This window comes from Sciurus carolinensis, chromosome 10 (assembly GCF_902686445.1).
Source record: "Sciurus carolinensis chromosome 10, mSciCar1.2, whole genome shotgun sequence".
In the NCBI taxonomy this organism is placed as follows: domain Eukaryota; kingdom Metazoa; phylum Chordata; class Mammalia; order Rodentia; family Sciuridae; genus Sciurus; species Sciurus carolinensis.
Genome location: NC_062222.1, coordinates 110,732,842 through 110,756,548, shown reverse-complemented (window position 1 = coordinate 110,756,548; position 23,707 = coordinate 110,732,842). Strand labels below are relative to the sequence as shown.

General features: G+C 40.7%; 1 protein-coding gene across 1 annotated transcript in view; it reads left to right on the top strand.

Annotated features, from left to right (window-relative positions):
* The first annotated feature begins 268 nt into the window (after positions 1-268).
* Nwd2 (NACHT and WD repeat domain containing 2) overlaps positions 269-23,707 on the top strand; it is a 165,473-nt gene continuing 142,034 nt past the window's right edge. The window contains exon 1 of the mRNA XM_047567318.1: positions 269-754. Coding sequence (XP_047423274.1) covers positions 604-754 — 151 coding nt within the window. The 5' untranslated portion in view covers positions 269-603. The remainder of the gene's footprint in view (positions 755-23,707) is intronic.

Genomic DNA, 23,707 nt, shown 5'->3' with positions numbered 1-23,707 from the left:
CTGGCTGATTGATTTCTTGCCCTCCAACAAGGAGGCAGCCTCCAGTACTAGCGTTGGTCCTCGCAACAGCCCTGGCGGCCCCGGGGGAGCCCCCGAGACACCGCGCCCAAGCCCCAGCCACCTTTTAATCTGTGGTTATTTCTGCGCTGCGCAGAAGGCGGGTCCCGACCAACTCGGGACGCCTTTCCCTAAAGTTTGATCTGTTCTCTTCGCCCGCCCAATCCCCGCCGCCTGGCGCCCCCTCCTCCCACGGAGGGCGCGGGCGGGGAGATGGCCGCGGGCTCTCCCCGGCGCAAACTGGCGCTGTGCGCGTAGCCGCCGCCACGCTGACCTCCAGCTCCAGCCGGCTGCTACGCTGAGTCCTGGCAGCGAGAGAAGGCAGTCGCCCAGAGGGGCTGAAGGCGGCGACCACAGGGGCCCGAGGCTCTACATGGCCGCTCCCCGCGGGCGGGTGGTGTGCGCCGCGGAAGTCGCCGGCAGCGCCTAGGGCTCAGAGCGGCTCTGAGACTCGCCGCCTGCGGACATCGACCCCGCCGCTTCCCAGAGCCGCGGGCAGGAACCCGAGGAGCAGGAGGTGACGGCGGCCGTTCTTCCCAGAGGGCGATGTGGCCAGCCGGCGCGGGCACCAAGCTGCCCTGTCCCCGCGACTCTGCACTCCGGCGGGCGGCTTTCTCCGGAAACCTCACGGCCCTGCCTTCGCACCTAGTGCCCGCGGGCCGCAGCGTCCGAGTCTTCATCAGCGCCAACCCTGAAGGTGAGACTCTTGTCGGGTTTGTGGCTGTCTGTCTGCGGGTCCGCACCGCAGGAGCCAAAGAGTGTGCGGTTGCACAGCCCGGTGCACGGTGCGTCCGGAGCTCCCTTCCTCCAGCCAAAGCTGTGACAGCCCTGAGCGCGTGGGAATTTAATTCGAAATTTTTTTCCTTCCTTCACTCATCAGTTCGCCTGTAGTCTTCTCCTAGAACACCTTTTCTTTTCCCCGGGTGGAGCTAAGAAACATCCGAGGCATTAGGGGGTGCCTCCACCACCAACATCCCGTACCCCATTCTTTTAAGCGGTTTCTTCTCCGAGGTTATCGCAAATGCAAATAGTAGCTCTTCTCGTTCTCGGCTCCGCGGCGGGTTCCTGAAAGGGGGGCTCCCTCCTTTGCCACTTGTCCTGGCCGAGGAGAGGTTCCTGGAAACTCACCTCTTGCTATGCCTTGAGGGGCCGAGAAGACCGTTGTGAAAGGAAGGCCCTTGCTTGGAGGAGGAGGGGACTCGCGTTCTGGGGTCGCGGGGCAGGCTGGCGCTCAGCCCAGCGCCGGTTTCACCTGGGTTCTCAGGATGAGCTCATCTCCTCCTTTGGGTCCCTGGGCTTGATCTTCTCAGAGTGGAACCTGGCCTTCTCGGTCATGTTCCTGATCAAGGCTAATACCTGGTAGACGCTCATTGAAAACTTGTTGATTTATTGCATTCGCAGTCAGCGGTTTAGCGCGGGGTGGTCAGATCCTTGCTCATCACTACCTTTCAGTTCTCAGTCTTCAGTGTAAATTCCGTTGCAGTGGAGGGGCGGGCGGGAAAGAATGCATTTGACTGGGGCTAGATAAAACTGAAGGAATTGCTCTTTTACAGGAGGGGGGAAAGTTTGACTATGGAAGGAGTTATAGAGACAGGTGTGAGAGATTTCAAGAATTTAACCTCTTTGAAGCTGGGCGTAGGGGTTCACTCCTGTGATCCCAGGCGACTCAGGAGGCTGAAGCAGGAAACCTTGTCTCAAACTACAAAGGGCTGGGGATGTAGCTCAGTGGTAAAGCGCACCTCCAGTCAATCCCTAGTACCAAAAAAAAAAGGGCGGAGGGGGAGTGTTAACGGTTTTGTACCCTTAAGACACAAGTCTTGTGTCTTACAAAGTAAAAAAAGTTTACATTCAAACTATGGTGGGATAGGATCCTCATTTGAAAGCTCGAGTCTCTGTTGTTTTTGAAAAGCATCCAAAGCGGACCAAAAGAAGTAACTTTCTGGAAAATCGAAGTTTCAAGTAAACTCAAAGGAATGGGTAAAGAATCGCATTGGTAACACTGATATTAGAACTGTATACTTTTGAGGGAGGCTCTGATGTCCTTTCGTCAGTTTACAACTTCCTTTCACAGAACTTAAGGCTTTTAGGAAGGTGTGGTACACTTAAGGAATCATTCTATGTCAAATAGGTCTTCCAGGATTTTTACCTACATATGGATTAAATAGCCATGAAGACATGCTGCCTGATTTTAGAAATCTGCAAGTTGTTTTCAGGGTTAAAAAAAATTTTTTTAGCAATATTTTTTAAAGTGTTTGAGAGAATTATGTTAGAAAACGCTTGTTCTTAAATTTTCCATCTTAGTTTAAAAAAAATGTTTTCATGGAGTGTTTAAATCTGCTAAAGTGAAGCCAGTCAAATCACTGGCTCTTAAAAGAAAAAAAAAAAAGCTCTTGAGCTGCTTCTAAAATAGTGAAAATTCTGTGTGAATACCAGTAGTTTTTTTTTTTTTTTGCTTCGACTATGTAATTTCTAGGATTTAAATGATAATGGATTTATAGTTAGCTTAATACTGAATTTTCAAAATTAATGTCATTTTCCTTACTTCGTCAATACTGTTCTTCTGATTCCTAGTTTCCTGAAATTAAAGCTTTAGCATATGCCAATTCTAGGAAAGCAAACAGAAGGGAGGTGCCAATGGCTTTTGGTTACTGTTTTTTATGGACGGCTTCAGTACTTACCCAAAAAGACCAGAAATCTGAAGCTTACCTAGGAAGTTTGAATAGGTGCAGGATCTAACATTTTATTCACATAGTCAAGCAGGAGCATATTGAAGAAAAAAGACAGAGATGAGCATTTTTAATAATGTGAACATAAAACCTTAAAATCTTTGTAAATGCTCCATCAGAGGCAGCACTTCGCTGTAGGATCTTTATGGAAGCAATTTAGCAAGCAAGCAAATGGTTGTGTGTTGGTACGATCCAATATTAAATCCTTGGCCAATACTGAAGAGCTTCTCCACTGTCAAATTAAGACAAAGGGCATTATCTCATGCTTCCCAATACAGGCAGAAATCCAATTTATGTTCTAAATAAAAGCTAGTTTGTGTTGAAGCCACAGCAATACTTTCAGAATCAAGCAAGACTCTTCCTTAGATTATTGCTTTTAATAGGTATTGCTTTACAAGACTCATATAGAATTTCCCCATCTATAAGGAAGGTGATACCTGTCTTCAGAATGGAAAAATTAATTTCCGGTATAACAACTCATTCAATATTTTAATTTTGATTTCTATCCTCAAACAACCCTCTGAGGATGGTGAACTTAGGGGTGTTCTTTCTGTCCTGCAGATGAGAAAACTAAGGCTATGTCAAGGTGCTTTCCTGAATTCATATACAGGGTGAAATAGGGAAGAACTTGCAGGACCCTCAAAAACAACCATCTTGGTGCTCTTTGGTCAGACCCTGTAAATATCTTACACCCACATGGACAAGAGAACAAGCCAGATATAGTGACTCTCAGCTGCCCAGCATCTTCTGGCTGTCAGGCTCTAAGAATATGAATAAGAATATGAAAGGAACATGACTGCCAGACCCCATGTGCTCCCTCTGAGAGGTCACCATAGAGGCATTCAAGGAAATTTCAGAATGTGCTGAACTCTAATGGATATATTCCTGTCCAAAGGTGTGTCTGCATCTGACCAGTCCTCACCATATGGAAGATGCTGAAGTCAGACCCGTGTGGAGGCATTAGTATTATCTCAGATTTGCTTAAATGGGTGGGCATTGGACTTCATCTAGTCCAACCTCCCACCTGACATGGAAATCCCATCTGTGGCATTTTTATTAATCCCTGGAAGGTATCCAGTCATTTAGCCACTGCCTTGCTGCCAGGACAGCACTTACACCTCCCTGGGACAATGATTTTAAAATACATAAAATCTTTCATTGTGATAAAACTAAATTGCACATGCGTATGGAGGGGAGAAGAACCCATTTGATTCTCTTCCTGTTACTGGAGTTTTGAGGGCCCTCCTTTCCCCACCTCTATTCTAAGCTAATTTAGAGTAACTATTAACACAGAAGAAAAACTAAAATATTGTTTTTGTTCCTGATAAACACTGGAGCTGGTCCAGAATCCCTTATATGTGAAGCCTGGGAAAATTCTCATAGACTGTCTAAAATGTGGGGGCTGTGTTAGTACCCTATATCAAATATGTCTGTAGGGAAACATGACTTCACTGTGGTCAGTATTGTACATAACTTTCCATAATTCTGAAAGTGCTTTTATTGATATGATGGAATTAGTAACATGGCTGTTGCACATTGACTGATATGACTAAGAATCTGAATATTGAATTTTAATTTTAATTACTTTAAACAAGTATGCATATATGGCAACTGGTTGTTCTATCAGTCAGCAAACCTCTAAGTTGATAAAGATTGAAAATAACTTCATTTCAGCTAAGGTCAAATTTGGCTACCAGTGACTTCAGTGGCTTCAGGTTTTGCTATCAGATTTGAGAAACTTCATACTCTCAAAGCTTTAGAGATTTTGGAGTTACAGGTAAGTGGTATGGACTTGCATAGGAGAATATGGTTTTAACTCTCTACCAGTGAGTTTTCCAATATTGAACCCCAGAATTACACAGGCTTACCTCCCAGACACTGTCAGCAATGGATGGGACACACACCACTTGTGGACAAAGTCAGACCTTTTAACTTTAACATGTGGAGGAGCAAAGAAGAATGGAAAGTTTTCTTGCAGGAGAGAAGGGTCCAAGCTTTTGTGCTCAGATTTTCCTTTCAACTGCAGCCTTCAGATGGAGACGCTTCTCCCCTGAGGAGTAAACGATGGGTTTGCCTGTCTGGTGCTACTGTACCAGTGCATATCCCTCTGGGGTATAAAGGCATCTGAAGAGAAAGATCCCCCAACATTGATCTTTATGCATTTCTCTGCCCACTCACATTTCCACATCCACATCTCTGAGAGTTGTGCATTTTTGTCCATGTATTGATGACCAGATAGTCAGCCTGTTCTCACTTAAATTTCCTTTGTTGGCTTGACTTAGCACCTCCCAGGCGCTTTCCCTTGCCTTTGGGGTCTCAGCAGGTGTGGGCTCCATTTTGATGGAAGTCACAATGAAAACGACTTATATAGATTTTGTGACCGCAACCAGCAGCCATTGGCTTTTGCTTGGATTCCTAGGCAAGAGACAGAAAGACCTGCATCAAGAAGTTCACATGAAACCTATAAGTATTCTTCACCATTATTCTTACCTTTCCTATTATCCTAATTATTTCCTTGAGTCACTCATTTTTTCATTGTCTTTGTAAGTATTCAGAAAAAGATCAAAATAATGTGTATAGATATATATGTGTATACATACAGCCCTCTTGATATCCTGAGAGTAGCTTTAAAAATGGAATCCTAAGAGAGAATTTAACAGGTTACTATTTATGGTAAGTGTGCTTAGGACATTAAAATAAGTGAGTTCTAAAATTCTAGTGGTCGTATCTTCTAAGTCCTTAAGCAGACATTTACATAGGAGAAAGTATTAGACACAGGTATGGACTTTGGAACAGTCTTCTTGGGTTTGATTCCTCCAGTCACTATTTAATGAATTATTTCTTCTGCAAGTTGTTTAACCTCTTTGTTCTTGGGTTCCTGACTTGTGAAAAGAGGACAATAGTAACATCTGCTTCTCAGGGTTAGTAAGTAGATTCAGCTAATAGTTGTAAAATATTTCAAACCGTGCTAGGCACATGGTAGGTACCAAATGTTTGCTACTTGTATCATGATCTTTATTTTCCAGTAATATCCAGATACCATGGAGGTGAGTTAATGCAAACATAAATAAGGCATTTCTTGCCCTCCAGAAATGTAGTCTATGGAAGCATATCTATTAAACCTCAAGAGTAAAACAATAACCATTCTAGATCTTTCGTAAAATTAGGTGCCTCCAAAAATCATTGAAGGATTGGCGGAACAAAAGTCGGGCACCTCTAGATATTTAGGTCACATTGCTAATGCTGCCACCCAGAGGGCAGGAAGCTGTATAAGCTGCTACTAGTATCACGGTGCCCCTGGGTACTGGGCAGCTGGCATTCTCTGCAAAACTCATCTGCTGCAGTCCCCCTTGGCCACCACATCCAGTGGCAGAAGAATGTCTGAGTTCCCTTCCCTCCAACCTTATGCCATTGCATCCCTTTGACAGAACCAGAATTGCATTGGAACCTGGCAAAAACTGAGTGTAGGACTTTCCAGGCTTCCAGCTTCTGCTCTGCCAAGGAAAGAGTGGATGGAAGGCGTAAGGTTACTCCACATGGAAAAGCAGCACCTTGCCAGGAGGAAGCAGACACTATCCCTCCTTTAGCCAGTCAGTGTTCATGAAGCACTGACTCTACAGAGTCCATGCACACATACATACACACTCTCACACTCCTGATACCCCAAGAATGTCTTTAAAAAGTAAAAGTCTTAAAGGAGAATATACCAAGTTGCTTTTTTATGGTAAAAGTCACTGTTCTGGAGCTTAGAATACAGCAATAAACAAAACACACCAGGTCTCTGCTCTTACAGAGTTTACGTAAATAACATAATACAGGCAATGAGTGTTCTGCTAAAGATCTGAGCAGAGCATCCAAGGAGCACCAAGGAGAGTTACATAAACCAGCTTCAGGGTTCAGAGGGAAGAGTTGGGAGGGTTCCCTAGATGAACAGAGCCAGGGTATGGAAACCATTCTACCTGATAATCAAGTAGGCAAAGTGATGATGAGATCTCCACAGGGAACAGAAAGAAACTGTCTTTATTATTCAGCAAACAGCTTTTCTCTCTTTGAATAGGAACAGAGCTGATATCTTGAGATGACACTTAAAAGCATGACTTTGACCATAGAGGCACACTATATTCAAATAGAATGTGGCTTTATGATTTAATAAACCAATAAAAGATCACCTGTGGATCTTTAAAATTGTTGTTACACTCTAGGAATGATACCATTGCCACTTCAAAAGCTCTCTGCAGCTTTCTGTTTCTTTTCTGTTTCAGGTATCACCACTGTATCAACCCACTCTAAAACTTAATGGCTCAAAACAATGATTTATCATTTCTCAAAATTCCGTGGTTGGAAATTGGGGCAAGGTTTGGCTGAGTGGTTCTTCTACGGGGTATTGAATGGGTCACATGTTATGCTGTTTTTGCTAAAACATATGCTTGACTGGTCTGTAAGACCCAAGAAGCCTTCTTCACTCAGGCACTTAAAATGCCCCTACATGAGAGGTCTGTCTGTCTCTACCCTCCACCCAACTTTTCTCTCATAGTTCAGGACTCCATTATGCAGGATTTGGTTTTGTCAGAGAAAGGAAATGGTAGGTTCAAGGTGCAGAAAGCTAGACCCCACTTCTTAATGTGAGGCAAGATATGTGCAAACAGGGAAGGGAAGGATTCATGGTGGCCAACTTTCAAAACTACCATAACTCCAGAGTTATATTGGGCAATTTCTTTAACCTTCCTTCTTCATAGTTAGATTAAATGAGATATGATGCACAAAAAAGCATTTAATCCAGTGACCTTGTACATAGCAAGGTCTCAATGAGTGTTGATAATTCAGTGTTATTACTACATCATTGGAAATTGAGCATAAACTCAGTGAATAGCACCCTTTTTCTACCAAGTTCCTAACTAGTTGAAAATTAGTTTCTAAAAACAGACCAAAGAGTTTGCAGATACAAAATCAAAATATCACCATTATTTGTGATAGATAATAATTCTGTGCTTCCTAACACTACATAGCAAAATCCTATATTTTTCCATGTACTCACTTGCAGTGGGGACCTCCCAAGCTGCCATAAAACAACCTGGAGGAGAATACAGCCTGTGCTCTTTGGGCATAGATCAGTCCCCAAAGGCAAGGAGAGATCTTGCCTGGTTTGTTCTTCCAGGTGTTCCACTACTAAGAAAGGTAAGTGAGGTGGTAAAGAGAGTCCTATAAGACTTTCAGCTCCAGAAGAACCCAAGAAGATACCCTCCACAAACTAGATAATTCACTTATTTTTAACCTTTGTACACAAAGCCTTTCATTACTCAGGACATGTCATTTAAATTAGATAAATGTATTAAATAGTGCAACAAAAATACATTGCAACAAAATAATCTAATGAAAGACAATGAGCTCTAATGTATGAAAGATAGTAGCCTAGGAACTATGCACAAATATCACAATCAGAATTCCTTTGAAAGGTAAGTGCTTAGTGTGGCCCCAGAAACAGTCATTTCATGTCTCATAAAATAGTTGTTTAAATCACTATTGTGGGTGGTTTGATAGGCAGCTAGATAAGTGAAAACAAAGTAGATCAAGAATTCACAAGCATTTTTTGTTTTTGTTTTGTTATTTTTATTGTTTTTCTTGTACCAGGAATTGAACCTAGGGGTACTTAACTACTGAGCCACATCCCTGGCCCCCTATATTTTTCTTATTTTTTTTTATTTTGACACAAGTTCTCACTAAGTTGCTGAGACTGACTTTGAACTTGTGATCCTCCTGCCTCAGCCTCCCAAATCACTGGGATTCCAGGTGTGTACCACCACACCCAGCTCACAAACACTTTTTAAAATGGCACATAAGGAAAGTCCTACGGAGTAACAGGAAGTAAATTGGATTTGATAAAATAAGCCTAAGTTGCATTCCTAGAAATCAGACTGGGCATATCAGCATTTATTGAAAGGCTGCAAATAATTTATTTTGCTTAGAAATTCCTGGCAAGAACTGAGATAACAATACATATTTCAATGAGACAGTAAGAAATGTCAAGTAACTAACTTCAGCACTCCTAATATTGCATGGATTTAAATCCAAAGCACAGTCAGAGGAGCTGTACCACAAGTATTCAAACTTTAAAGACTGTTTATAAACATAGACCAGGTGTAATAAACTAGCCAGCTTTCAACTGGCTAGTTTATTATTCAACTCAAAAACTTCTTATAAATGTTGCTACTATTGGCCACATGATTAGTAAAAGCAGAACTTGTAGTGGTGGCTCAGAAGTAACAGATACTGAGTTATCACATATAATCAATCTTGAAAGTATAGCAGTATTAACTCAACGACACCCTTTTATCACTTCAAAGCCTTAGTTTCTGTCACAATTTTTGTTGAAACCAAATAGTACTCATTCTACCAATTACAGAGTATTAGCTAAAGTGTAATTGGAAAAAGGAGTTATGTGATAGAATGTTAATAAAAAGATGAAAAACTGCATCTATGGTTATGATTCAAAGAGAATAATAATACCCCCTTCTAATGAACTCTCTCTTTGAAATCTCATTCTAAATCCAGAATATTTCAAAGACTTTTGACATGGGTTCACTCACAGAGCAAAGCACAGATGTCAGGTGTCCTTTTCCTAGAGTGATTATAGAAGTTAACTCAGAAAGGAAATCACAAAATTGAAAGGGTCTCCTTCATAATGCTTAATCAGATCTGTTACATACAGTGTCATTCAGAGGGATTCTTGACACTGAATCTGTTTCCCTCTGATTTTATTCTAAGCATTGACTGCCATATTTAATAGACTCCTATTGTCTATCTGCAGACTTCTAATTAGTTGGTATGAAGAGTTACAGAGGAAGGGTGAGCCTGGCATGGTGGGCATACTCCTATAATCCCAGTGAACTCAGGAGGCTGAGGCAGGAGGATTGTGACTTCAAAGCCAGCCTCAGCAATTTACTGAGACCCTAAGCAATTCAGTGAGACCCAGTCTCTAAATAAAATATGAAAAAGGGACTGGGGATGTGACTCAGTGGTTATGTGTCCCTAACTTCAATCCCTGGTACCAAAAAGAAAAAAAAAAAAAAAGAATAGATACTACCGTCTTGATTCTTTAAACTCATAGTTAAGATACAGAACAAACCCAACTACCCAAAGATATAAGCACTGAATTCGTAAAATGTATGTTTACACGCAAAGACCACCTGGAGTGATGGGAATCAAGTTGTATCTAATTCCCCAGTCAGGTTTGAGCTGTTCTAATTTAGCCAAAATGAAAGATCAAGATGGATTGGATCTAAGAAGTGATCTACTATAGAGAGGTGGCTGGTAGGGGAGAGGCCCACCTAAAGGAATGAGAACAAGTCCAGACCCAGAGAGGACAGAGTTTTTGAAGGTAAAAACACTTAGTACCAGAAAGGTTGGTAAAACCTAAAGGGTTACCAGAAAGAAAGCAAATCACATGCCAAAATTTAATTTCCCTAAGTGTCAGAAGAATAACCCTAGACTTGGAGAGCAAGGGCTATTCAGACTTGGATAGTTACAAGTCTGAGTTGGTTAAAAACCCAGAAGATACCTGTAAGGGTTACAAGGGAACGAGAATTACTTGAATTAAAATCATAGCATGTAAGGGGCTCTGGGAAGGTGCAGAGCATGAAGGTCTTAAGACTTCCATTTTGAAGTGGGAACATGTCAAGGGGCATAGGGTAGCACCTGGCCATAGTAATAGGATCCCAACCCCTAGTCATAAAGAAGAACCAAGGCCCTGGGACAACATACAAGTCTCCTGTGAGGACTGTTGGCCAAGCCAGAACTGCTACCTGAATAATACAACCCTGAGTCACACAGGACAGGGGTACGACTAGTATGAACTGTTTCCTGGCCCAGGTGACCATAGGTCCGAAGAGTGGGAACAGCCACCATTGCACATGACATAGGTGTGGTTCCAGCACGTCAGAGGATGAGGTGGGAGTCGGACAGCAAGAAGCATTTTTCAGTACAAATAAGGAATTTAGAATAATACTTGAAAGATGGGAAACATTGTATTTTCATAGTTGAAGCCAAGGTATTCCAGAGAGAAGGAATAATGTATGTTCTGGAAGTCGGGTATTAGTAGCAACTTCCTGGAAAACTTTGTAGAGAAGAAGGATGTGGGGCCAACTTCAGGTTTGGTGGGAAGGAGATTGGTCAGTAATGTCTGTTGTGGTATGAGGAATGGTATTTATCTTTACTTGTGCAATGTGCTTGTGATTGCAAACATTGTGGTATGGAGTAGGGGAAGCAGCAGAGAGGGAGAAGTCTTGTTTCATTTGGCCAAAGCAGAGAGGACAAATCAGAATAAAATGGAAAATTTTGTCCCCAAAATAACTGGTTGCTCACATGAAAGAACTGGTAGAACCACAGCTTCTTAAAGGTAGAAGAATGCATTGAGGCTATTAAAGGGATTGAAAATCTACTTAATGTCAAGTAGTACCTGCATGCCAATTTGTTACTAAGCAAAGAGTAGCTTCAGCAAAAGATCACACTCAGTTGATGATAGTCTAGAAAACTCTAATTAAAATGAAAATTCAGGAACTACCAAGGTCACTGTATGATAAGCAGAGAAAGTTAGTGAAAGATATAAAATGATTTTTCAAAAAGGAAAAATCTGTTAAAAGTTTTGAAAAGAAGACATGAAAATAAATAACTCCTTTTAAAGCCCAGGTTCTCCATGCTAAGTAATCTGTTGTTTTAAGTCATTTTCTGATGCTGTAATAAAATACATATGTTATAGTTTAGATATGAGGTATTCCCCAAAAGCTTCTGTGTGAGACAGTGAAAGAATGTTCAGATGTGAAATGACTGGGCTCTGAGAACCTTGGCCATGAATATGGATTAACTGCGGTAACTACAGGCAGGTAGGATGTGCCTGAAGAAAGTAGGTCCCTGAGGGTCTGACTTTGGGGTTTATGTTTTGTCCCTTATGAGCACTGCACCCTCTGCTTCCTGGTTGCCATGTCCTAAACTGCTTTCCTCTGCCATGTCCTTTCACTGTGGTGTTCTGCCTCATTTGGGCCCAGAGCTATGAAGTGGGCCAATCAACTCAACCTCTGAAACTATGAGCCAAAATAATTTTTTCCTCCTCTCCATTGTTCTTGTCAGGTCTTTTTGGTCATAGTGACAAAAAAAAAAAAAAAAAAAAAAAAAAAAAAAAAAAAAAGTTGACTTAAACAACATACCCAAGCCTGGTAATTGGTAAGGAAAGGAGGTTTATTTAGTTCATGGTTCTGAAGACCCAGGAGCATAGCACCAGCATCTGCTTGGCTTTGGTGAGAGTCTCCTGGCTGCATCACATGTAGCCAATGGCATCGTGGCAGAAGCTTGTGTGGGAGGGAGTGATCACAGGCAAAATAGAAAGCCAGAGAGAAGCAGGGGTTGGGCCTGCTCTTTTATAACAACTTGCTCTCATGGGAACTACATTAACCTCTTGTGAGGGTGGATCCCTACCTCACACTAGGCCTCACCTCCTAAAGGTTCCACCACTTCCCAACCCCACCATCCTGGTACCAACCTTCCAGTACATGACCCTCTGGGGAACATATCGGGCCATATCCAAACCACAGCATCTTTACACAGGAGCAATTGCAATAACAACACAGGGTAGGTCAAAGGAAAAACAGATCCAGACGTTTCCTCCTCTGAGAAGTTACCATTTGGAGGTATAAATTTAAAGTCATGGGAGGGGGGAGCATTCTTAAATTAGGGAGTTTCACAGTCTAAGAAATCACTGCTGAACAAGAAATCTTAAGGAATTCAGTTTTGTCACATGTTCCTCAGAGTTTTGGGTACATGTCCCATGACTTCTTTTGAATTTGGGCCAATAGAAGACCAAAATGTCACAGCATCAGTTTTGGGGCCCATGCTTTTAGAAATTGGCCACTTCTATTTTCTGTCTTTAGAAATAATTGTTCTTAGAATCTGGTCACACCTTAGACTCCTCTGGAGAGGTGCCCACAGCCAGCACCACCTTGCCCACAGGGAGAATAAGCTATCTTGGAAGTAGACCTCCACCCCCAGGCGAGCTGTCCCTGCTGATTGATTCTGCATGGAGCATGGACTTCCTACCAAAGTCAACCCAAATTGCAGGTTTAAGGGGAAAATGATGGTGGTGATTTTAAGCCACTGATTTTGGTTTGTCGTACAATTAGATAAATGAAATCGGCAGGATAAAACAAATTTATCAGTGTGTACTGGCTTAGAACAAAGAATTTGGGGATGAGATCCAGGTTTCCATCCCAAGCAAGGGTTGTTGTAAACTTGAATAAGGTAGTTAGTCTTTTCCATTTTCATTTCTCTTCTGAAAATTGGGGCACTCCTCCTATTAAAAGGTAGGGTTTATGACTTCTCCTTGTAAGGCTATTGTGAAAAAGAATTGAAATACTGTATGCATCACCTAAAGCAGTACCTGAAAGATAGCCAGGACTCAAAACTTATAGGTAGGGTCAGGCATGGTGATGCATGCCTGTGAAACCAGAGGCTCCAGAGGCTGAGGCAGGAGGAAAGGAAGTTCGAGGCCAGACTCAGCAACTCAGCGAGACCCTGTCTCAAATCTGTAGCTCAGTGGTTGAATGCTCCTAGATTCAATCTCCAACACCCAAAAGAAAAAAAAAAAAAAAAAGGTAGGAATTTGTTACAATCTCTGATAGTTATAAGGACTATCAGGGCATGAGAATTACTTGAAAAACTTTTCTTTTTTAATCATAGTTCATTTTCCCTTTGTGCTTCCTATGTAGTTATGTCTGTTCTTATAGGAAACTAGGTAAAAACACTGTATTTTAAAAATATTGGTTTAAAACATGAATATGAAATCAGCCTAAGCTACAAGGTATTAAATTAATAAGTTATATCTTTAAAAGAGCAGAAACCACTAACTCATTTTCAAAAAAAATATTATCTGGCCAAGAAAAAAAAAGAAAAGCTCTTTTTGAAGTGATAGGTAGCAAGCAGAGTTCAATAAAGTGACAGTCAAAGAGAATAAAAAGTAAGTACTTCCTCCTTTTTAATGTAAAATGTGGTAAACTCTTTGATCAGAAGGTATGATTTCTTTCACACATGAAGAATCCCTTTAATGTTGCTTTAAGTCTGCATAACAGTTTGTATTCCATTTTTTTCCCAGCATCTGTTAATCCTTTAGATTTTAATACAGTTTATTGGCCAAAGGTGTTCAAAGAGCATGTGGTATCCATGTTTATGTGGAAAGGTTAAAAAAAATGAACATCCACAATTGTTTAGGAGGAGTTTCAATGAAAGTCTCATGCATTATTGAAAAACTATTTATTCCAATTGGTTTCTATGGGAGAATGACCCAGCCAACTTAACGTTAAGTTGATTATTCTTATATTCTATACTGGTTTTTATAAGCCCAGATGAGAGCGACAAAAGAACATAGTGTTCCCACACTTGTAGATGTTTGGGAATGGAGGAGATGGCTCTGTTCTTGGACCAGGGATAGGCAGATGATTATTTGAATCTGGAAAGGGTCACCAGTCATCTGTTCACTGATTCTGCCTTGCAATTCTGAGAGGAGAACCGTATGAGGAATAAGCCAGGGCTTCAGGGAGTTTTGAAAGAGAAATGACTTCACTTGGAGTTTGGTGCTACTTGAAAAGGCTTAGAAATTGGGGTAGTCCAGCCCCTCTGGGAAGCAGAGGAAGAGTGATCAGTGTCAGCAGGTGGAAGACACCCCTGAGCCTGCTCTCCCACACAAATCTAGGATGCCTTTCTGAAGAAAAGGAAACTAGGTGCTTAGCCAAATGCTTTGGTTTTGTACTGAGACTTTAAAAATGATTTGATGCTCATCCATTGACTTTATAGTTGTTGTACAATCTTTTTATTTTTCTATACCTTTTTCTGGTTGGAAAAATTAGTCTATCTCAACTTTGTCAAAGGGAGAAAAGGATTTCTCTTTAGCCAGTATCATGAATAGGATGGAAGCCTGGTGCATGCTCTGGAGACAGCTACAGTGGATGTGTAGGTTCAGGGGCTCTTCTCAACACTCTACTGATCTCAAAATGTGTGTGTAAATTTCCTCTGCCAGCTCCCAAATGTGCAGAATTCCAGAGCATGAGTTTCATTTGATACGGAGCATCTTTAATTACAGCACCAAAATTCTAGGTTCATGAGTATGTTTATCAACTGTGTGACCTGAGTCAGGTTCTAGAACCGTGAGTCTCAGTCTTCCCATCTGTCAAAAACAATACTGCATGTTTATCATCTGGAGCTCTGTGGACTAAATTCTGATTTAGTGTATGTGAACCCTACATAAAAGCTTCAAGTTTTAAGCTTCTTTGCTTAAAACTCTCCCCAATATGTAAGTCTAAAACTGCCTTATAAGCCAATATTAAGTAATTAGGTTACAGTATAAATAACTAATATTTGATTCACAAAATAGATACTTAGAAATACTTGCTGAATTTTCAGGAGATTTAGAGAAAGTGAAGAGGAGGTAAAGGAAGGGAGGGTCCTTCCCCTGATCTGATTCCTATAGACCCTCATACCACCAGGCCAACTCTGGTTCACATATGTCATCCCCAAACCCTTCCTGCCCATATGGCTCCACCTTTCCCTGATAGTACCTCACCCAGGGGACAGCTGGTATCCCAAAAGATGATCACAGAGACACAGCCTGAGTGTTCCTACCCCTGGAGGCCAGAGCTCCCAGCCACCCGCATTCCATCAGTGTAGTGCCTGTGTTCTACTGTAGACCCCAGAGAAAGGGAGACTGAAAGGAGAACACTACCTTTGTACCATCCGAAAGCATCGATAGAGGGTTGAGGTGTCTGTGAACCTTGAAAATAGGAGTGAAGTCTTGAATTTCCATCAGTTCTCAGAAAAATAATAAGAAAGCAAATATTGGTTGTTGTGGACTAAGAGCAGACTGGTTAGGAACATTTCCACTCTCAGTAACATAATTTTTATGGAAAATTTCATTATGTATTCCATTTAAATCACATACAACCAGGCTTGGATAACAACCACTTCAAAGTTGGAATGACTAGCATGCTTTCTTCTAGAGTGCTTTCCCCGTGTCCTAATTACATGGGTACATGTGGTATCACTGTCTTACCACGAGGTCATAAAGAGGCTTGAATAACTCCTGATTTGAATGATGCTCTGAACCAATAGGCATTCTCTCTGAGATTCTTTTTCCTCATCTACAAAATGAGGTGATTGAAAAACATGATCTCTGGGTGTCTGTGGCTACAATCTTATGTTACTCCATTTCTCCAAAATTCCTCAACAGTGCCATATATTTTTTGGAGAGAAAATGTGGGGTCTGTTTTTTGTTTTTTGTTTTTTCCCTAACTGTGAACATATCTACTTCATTGAAAAATCATATCGTCATCACTGGTCATTTCCTGCCTCAAAAGTTTATCATGACAGCAGATGGGAAAGCCCTACAGAACCTACAGCCTACCAAGGGGCAGTTTGTGGAAAACATCTTCAAGAGAAAGAAACACCTTCCCATGTGTTCTAATTACACCTGGAAAGTACAAGAAGCTCAGAATAAGCACATATGAACCCTTCTTTAACCCTGCAAATGAGACTTTTAGGTTGATTTTTTTTTTAATGGGGTTTGGAGTAAGGCAGTTGAATATGAACTTCTGGAGAGAAGGGTTTGGATCTCTTGCCCAACAAGGTGTTCTGGAATCCACTGTGGGTGTACATACAACATGAGACACACAGACTAGAGGATAATAGAGGTTAAAAATTCAGTCTTGGGTTAGAAACCCAGGACTTTGGGACCTTTCTCTGTACCATTTTTCTGACTTGGGGCCTTAAGTAACTTAATTTCTCAAATTTGCAATTCCTTATTTCAAATTGAAAATATCATAGGATTCTTATGAGGCTTAAATGACTTAAAGCTTGTGAGATGTTTTACACATGCCTGGCACAAAAAGCTTTCATTCAGTATTAACTAGAATTATCACCATTATTGTTATTAGCTGCATTAGCTCCTCACCCAGGAGAAGCTAAGAACTCAGCTGGTAAAGAGAAGACATGGAGCCTGGTTCAACCACCTGGCATTATTTAAAAACCCTCTGCTATTGGTAACTCTGTGACCCACTCAGCAGAAGAGGGAAAGATGTGTGTATGACATGATGATACAGTTAGCAAACATTTAAATTCTGTTTATGTTGTGCCAGAATGTTTATTTCCAGCTGTCTGTCAAGGTTGACATCTTACATGGCCATATTTACTTTAAACATTTTTTCAAATTGCTTTTGAAAAATTACCCCCAGAAGTAAGCAGGCTTTTTTATTTTAACTTTACAGTTAGATCCCATTTTTACTCAGAGATTCACAAGAGTCATTCTATTGGGGGCTTTCTATGTGCAAGATGCTTTTTTCTACACATTAGGATGAACATAGTTCACAAAAAATCATTTTGTGTTTCAAAATAACTACATGAGAGTTTAAAGGTTCACAGTACAGTGAAAGGATAAATGTTTGAAGACATGGAAATGATTGGATCTTTATCATCATAACCCAGATGTGAACATTATACTTCATATTTGCATATCACATCTTCACTCTGTACCTACCCATAAATAATGTTCAACTTTTTAAAAGGTACTGTTTGAGGCTCTGATGATACAGAATTTATCAAGTAACTGTACTTAAATTATACTTAAATAACTTACTAAATAAAGATACACAAAGCCTCTACCCTCGTGGTGCACACATTCTGATGAGAGATCATAATGTAAATACATAAATAAAATTAATTATGTTATTTTATGTCATGGACGTAATGATAAGAATGTGAAGAAAGATGAGGCAAGGTAAGGAATGAGTAATGGGCAGTTTTTCTCTCCCAGTTAGTACATCGTCTGAGAAGCTCTATCTGATGAGATAATATTTGGATAGAGAGTAACAGTGAAGAAGAGAATCAGGCAGATATATGGAGGATAAACTTTCCCACCAAAGGCAATAGTGAAGGCCCTGTGGCAGAGTGTGCCTAGGGTGTTCAAAGAACAGCAAGGTCAGCATAGTGGGGAATAACTGGAGATGAGGGTGATTTTCAAAACATTTAATACCCCTGTATGGCAGACACTACCCAACCAGAACAGTTGACATTTCATTTATAAACATCCAGTAAAATACCTGTGTGTGTCTTGCAAACATCAGGTGTGATAAGAAATTGGATCAGATAGTTTGTGGAAGCCAGATCATGAGGAGTCAGCATGTTATCTCATCACAATTATGAAACATATCTCCAGAAGTCAACTTTACCTACAAAGGATAAGAATTCTCACTATTTACTTGTTTAGGGACTATGTTCACTCATTGATTCAACTCAAGTTTTAAAAGTCATTCTAAGAAAAGATTCCATAATGGTTGTAACAATTTACATTTCTACCAAAAACAAGCAAAGGTTCACTTTTCTCCACACCCTCATTTGTTGTCTCTTGTCTTTTTGATAACAGCCATCATAATAGATGTGCAGTGGTATAACATTTGTGGCTTTGATTTGCATTTCCCTGCTTAACCGATAGTGTTAGAAAAGAGGATATAACAATATTCACTGAAATGTATATTGTTGAGAGCGGTGACCGAGGATGGGAGAGAAGTTACTGAGATCAGGGGTCTCTGATGCCCCGTTGGCTGTGGCACGCCTGGTTCCTGGGAATGTTTCTGTGCAAGGGCACAGGATGCCTAACTGCCGTAGCAATGCCCTGTGTGAGGAGGCTCTGTGCAAGAGTCCTATCAGTTCTAACCTTGATCCAGGCACACAGCTCCCGGGAAGGAAGGAATTCTTACGCTTGACAACCACAATATTTCACCAGCTCCACTTCTCCAGTTCCAGTGCCTTACAGTAACTTTAAACAGTGGACTTTCTTGAGAGTCACACAAAGGTCCTAACATTGCACTTTGCAACTATGGATTGCAACTGTGGAAAAGCTGCATAGGATGTCCTAGTTTCTGTAACTTTCCTGAATACAAAGAATAATGGTTGTACAGTCTTTAACCTGATAATGAGATGTATTTAAATAGATTGATGGTGTAACTCTTTAGATCTGCATCTCCATCAGAGAGCAGAGGTTCACCTGATCCCAGCTTAATCTTCAAGATCTGTGTCTGTGAATGTTTATTTTCCAATCCCTCTTTGCCCCTCACCAGACCCAAGAGTTTGATCGTGCTGGTTGGGACAGTATATGTTCTGGCAGGTTTGATAAATCTTATCTGCCTCCCTACACACCTCCAGCACACACACACCAGAAATTTGCTGGTTCATTCAGTGTCCCAGTAGGGTGGTAACATGCAGAGACTAACCTGCATCTCACCAGTTATCTAAGCCCCTAGGAACTAACATGGAATTGAATAAGAGACATAGTATTTGGATATTTAGAGGTAGACTCATAACAAAAGGGGGAAAGGACACCTATTCACATGTGACCTGAGTAGGAGGAAATCCTCTCTGATCCGGCAGTGGGTAGAGTCAGTCTTGGTATCTAGGGCTAGAAAATGGCACAGGATGCTTTTTGGTATAGCTCCAGATGAATTTCCTGCCACATCCTCTAACCAAAGCTCCTAGGAAATTGTTAAAAATTCTTTGAGAGGGGAAATTAAAACAACAATTTGTAAGCCCATTCTGAAGTTGATGGGACAAGAACCTCCAGCACTACGATGTCTCAGGCAGCAGTAGCAGCAATAAGATTCCAACATCAGAGTCCTCGGTGAATGTCACCTGGGGCATCTTGCAGCATAGCAGCAACAACTTTCTTGTGGCCCCCATCAGGGACCACAAGGAGTGCATGGTATAGCTGCTAAACTCCTGGGGCATTTTGTGTATATTACAACTTACCATTGCAAGAGGAAATGTAATGGCCCTCAAGGCGGGCACATACATCACATATTTCTTTGCCCAAACACTCATTGCATAGGCAAAGCTATCCAGCACTTCTTCATTCTGCTCTGGCAGCTCAGGAAGTATGTGTTACACAAGCTTTCAAAGTGTTATCAATAGCAAAGCTTGTGTGTGTGTTGGCTCTGGATCAGAAAGGGCTACTTCCAGTTTCTGGGCTCCACCCACTTTGTAGCAGTGCGATTTCTTTCTTAACTTCTCCAAGCCTTGAGTTTCTCATCTTTGAAATTAGGCTTTTAACAATATTTGACTTTCAAGATTCCAGTGAAGACTAATGAGATATGGAAATCTTATAGCCCTATGCCTGGCATATAATTGATAAACTAAGGCCACTTGTTAATGATGATTCAAAGTGGAAGTACAATTACTGAGTGAGAGGGAGGGACAAAGGGTGAGCAAGTAGAGGAAGGGAAGGATAGCAGGGAGGAAGAAAAATATCTAGTCCTTATAAATTTTAACAGAGAAATGACTTAAGTGAATGATAGACTGGAATGGGTCCTGAAATATTCTCTAAAAAAAAAAAAAGAAATGAAATTATTGTAGTAATAGAGCTTTTAGATGCTTATCAGAAGCAGTTGACTGTTACCTTTATTCCTATTTAGTGAGCGCCTGTAAACAGGGAGATAAATACTACTTTCTAGGTATTCTTGAACTGAGATTGCAATTAAAGGGAGCTCCAGGACTATATTTGATGGTTATTAAGATGGAGATTCCAGAGAGGGGCACCAAGGCAGTTAATAACTGCTCCATTCATTTCCCATTGGACCAGCCAACCCATTCAAACTCAAGGAGATGGAGGACCCAGCCTTGTTCAATCTATCTATTCCCAATTTGAACAGATAACTGTCAGCTTAATTTAGTGCCTGGATGAATTCAGATGGATGGGTGATTTTTTAAAAATCAGATCCTTCCTACATAATAGGAAGACATGAAGAATTTGAGTGGATTGCTGAAGATTAAATAATTGAATAAACTTCACATGTCCTTAGTTTTTCAGAAGAGTTTGCTTTACTTTCAGTGGGGATATGAGTTTAGTAATGTCTCTCCCTTAAGTAAAATGATGTTTCTGTATCCCCTTCCTCCTATAGTTGTTTTGTATCAATTTGATTTTTTTCAAATATATAATTAACTGACCTTTTTCCTAAATAGGCCATTTTGTTATGTAGCCACTAAACTTGATGTTCTAGAGATTTTTGCCCAAGGAGGTTGAATATATTTATATCTGGATATGTCCATATGTCAAACAGATATTTGAATCTGAATTTGAAAGCTGGTAAGGCTATATAGCACAATGAAATTCCTTGCTCCATGAAATCGAATAAAAACAAATGCTTTTGACATATCACCAGACATTTTCAAAAGATCAAAAATAAAATGTAAAAATGAGCATATAAAATTAGAAGTAAAACAGAATCTGGTCTTTTTTCACCAAAGTAGTTGTAATCTATCTACATAAGTAAATACATAGTTTCTCATTTAAGTTATAAAAAGACTGATCATATTTATATGTTAATAGTGTGTTTTAAAAATATTTTAATAACAATGCCATTTTCTAATCAAAGTGACATCAACATAAATAAAATATAGACTGTTTGCCTTTGGCATACTTTTCTGCTATGCAGTTATACTATCAGAATATGCTGATGGGAAACTTGCTGCAGAAAGAATAGGGCAGAGTGAACACAAAGCAGAGCTTTCAGCCTTAAATGCTTAAAATTTCCATACATTTCAACAATACTAAACAGAGCAAAGCACCTATTGTCTCTCAAGCCCAACAACAGCCCATTCTGTGAATAGATCACAAATTTTCTACCCTTCCACTAAAAATTGTAGTACTTTGTGACAGTAATGACAATAGTAATAATTCTTGGGGGGGAAAGGAACTGAAGATCCTTTTCCAGATAGGAAATGATATATGATCATACCATTTAACAACAGGGAAATGTTCTTTGAGATGTCTCATTTGGCAATTTCGTCATTGTGTGAACATCGTAGAATGTGATTAACACAAACTAAGATGGTGAAAACATCACTTGGCCTTGTAATCTTGTGGAACCATCATCATACCTGCAGGCCATCGATGGCTGAAACTTTGTTGCCACTAGTCCATTTTCTGTTGTGGTAATGAAATCCCTAAGTCTGGGAAATGAATAAAGAAAACAGGTTTATTTAGCTTATGATTTTGGAACTTAAAAATAGCATTGTGCTGGCTCTGGCAAGGGCCCTCCTATCTGCATCACATCATGCTGGGTAGCATCGTGGTAGGAGCATATGGGGAGGGCGAGATCATATTGTGTGACAAGAAGCCATAGCATGAAGAGAAGGCTCTTTCATAATTCATTCTTACAAGAATTAACTCAGGATCCTGTGGGAACTACTTAATCCCTTCCAAAAGCAGGGCCCTCAGCAGGACTTGATGACCTCCCATTAGGCCCCACTCTTAAAGTTTCCAGCACCTCTTAATATTGTCACTCTGGGGACCAAGCGAGCTTTCAAAACATGAAATAGACCACATCCAGACCATAGTAGTCATTATATGGCACATGACTTCACTTCTTATAGAATGACCTGCAGTGAACAACCCCATAAGATTTCATGGACCCAATTCAGTACAGCCTCTCTGTAAAGACCCACAGAAGTAAGAAACCTAAGGTGTACACCCAGGAGCTTACAATGTAGTTACTGATGTTGACATCTGAAGAGATGAGAAACAAATGAACAAAAAGCATTTGCATTAATTTTCTGTTGCTTCTGTAACAAATCAGCTCAAAGCTGCTGGCTTAGAACAAACATAAAGGTATTGTTTTACAGTTCTGGAAATCAGAAATCTGACCTCAGTTTCATTATGCTAATGTGAAGATGATGGCCTGGGGTTGCAGCTCAGTGGTAGAGCCTTTGCCTCACACATGTGGGGCACTGGACTCAATCCTCAGCACCACATAAAAAGAAATAAATAAAATATTGCATCCATCTACAACTAAAAAAATATTTAAAAAACAAAACAAAACAAAAAAGATGACGACAGGCCTGCATTCTCCCTATAGGATCTAGAAGAGTCTGTGTCCTCACCTTTTCCACCTGCTAGACTCCATCTCATGGCTTAGCTCATGGTCACTTCCTCCATCTTCAAAGTCAGTAGCAGAGCATCCTTCACACTGTCTCTGACCCCACTGTCACATCTCCTCTGGTCCTGCTTTCATGGCCACATTTCCTGCTCTCCGATCCTTTTTCCTCCCTGTTATAAAGGACCCTTGTGATTGTCTTGGGTCTTCCCAGATAATCCAGTCTAGTTTCTCCATCCTAAGATTCTTAGCTTTATCCCATCTGCACAGCCCCTTTTGCCATGTCAGGTAACATTCCCAGGTTCCCAGGTGAGGTTTAGGGTGTCTTTGAAAGGACCATTATCAAGCATACCATAACATTGGAGCCTTTGCAAAAAAAAAAAAAAAATTACATCCTTGAACCTAAGATTCTGTAATGTTACAGTTTTCCTCTTCAGTTTCATTCTCTACCAGATCTCTGGGTTCATTCTTTTGGGCACAATCCTTCCCTTTCCCTCCTCTATGTCTTTGTTCAGGAATTCTCCTCACTTTTGGGAATCCTACCTCTCCCTCAAAGCCAATCTCAAAGGATGTGTTCTGCATTCATTGATTCAGATTTTCTCAAAATAGCCTAGACACTTAGGTTGCAGGTGTCAAAAACCTGCACTGGAACTCGGTGAAACAAGAACTGGTGACGCTATTAACCCAAGTGACTAAATTGAGGCAGAGCAGGGGTGGATATGGCCTCAGAAACAGCTATGGTCAGGAACTTGAATGGGATCAGCATTGTCTATTTTTCCTTTTTTGTGAATGCCTGCTCATGCTCTTAGACAAGGATTTCTGACTTTGGCAGACATGTATGAAGATGGAGGTTACTTCAGGCTTACAATTTTACATCTTTTTTAAAAATTTTATTCTCACGTATGTTTGTCTTTTTTTGTGGTAACTTTTTTAAATTTATTTTTTAATTTTTTTTACAGACTGCATTTTAATTTA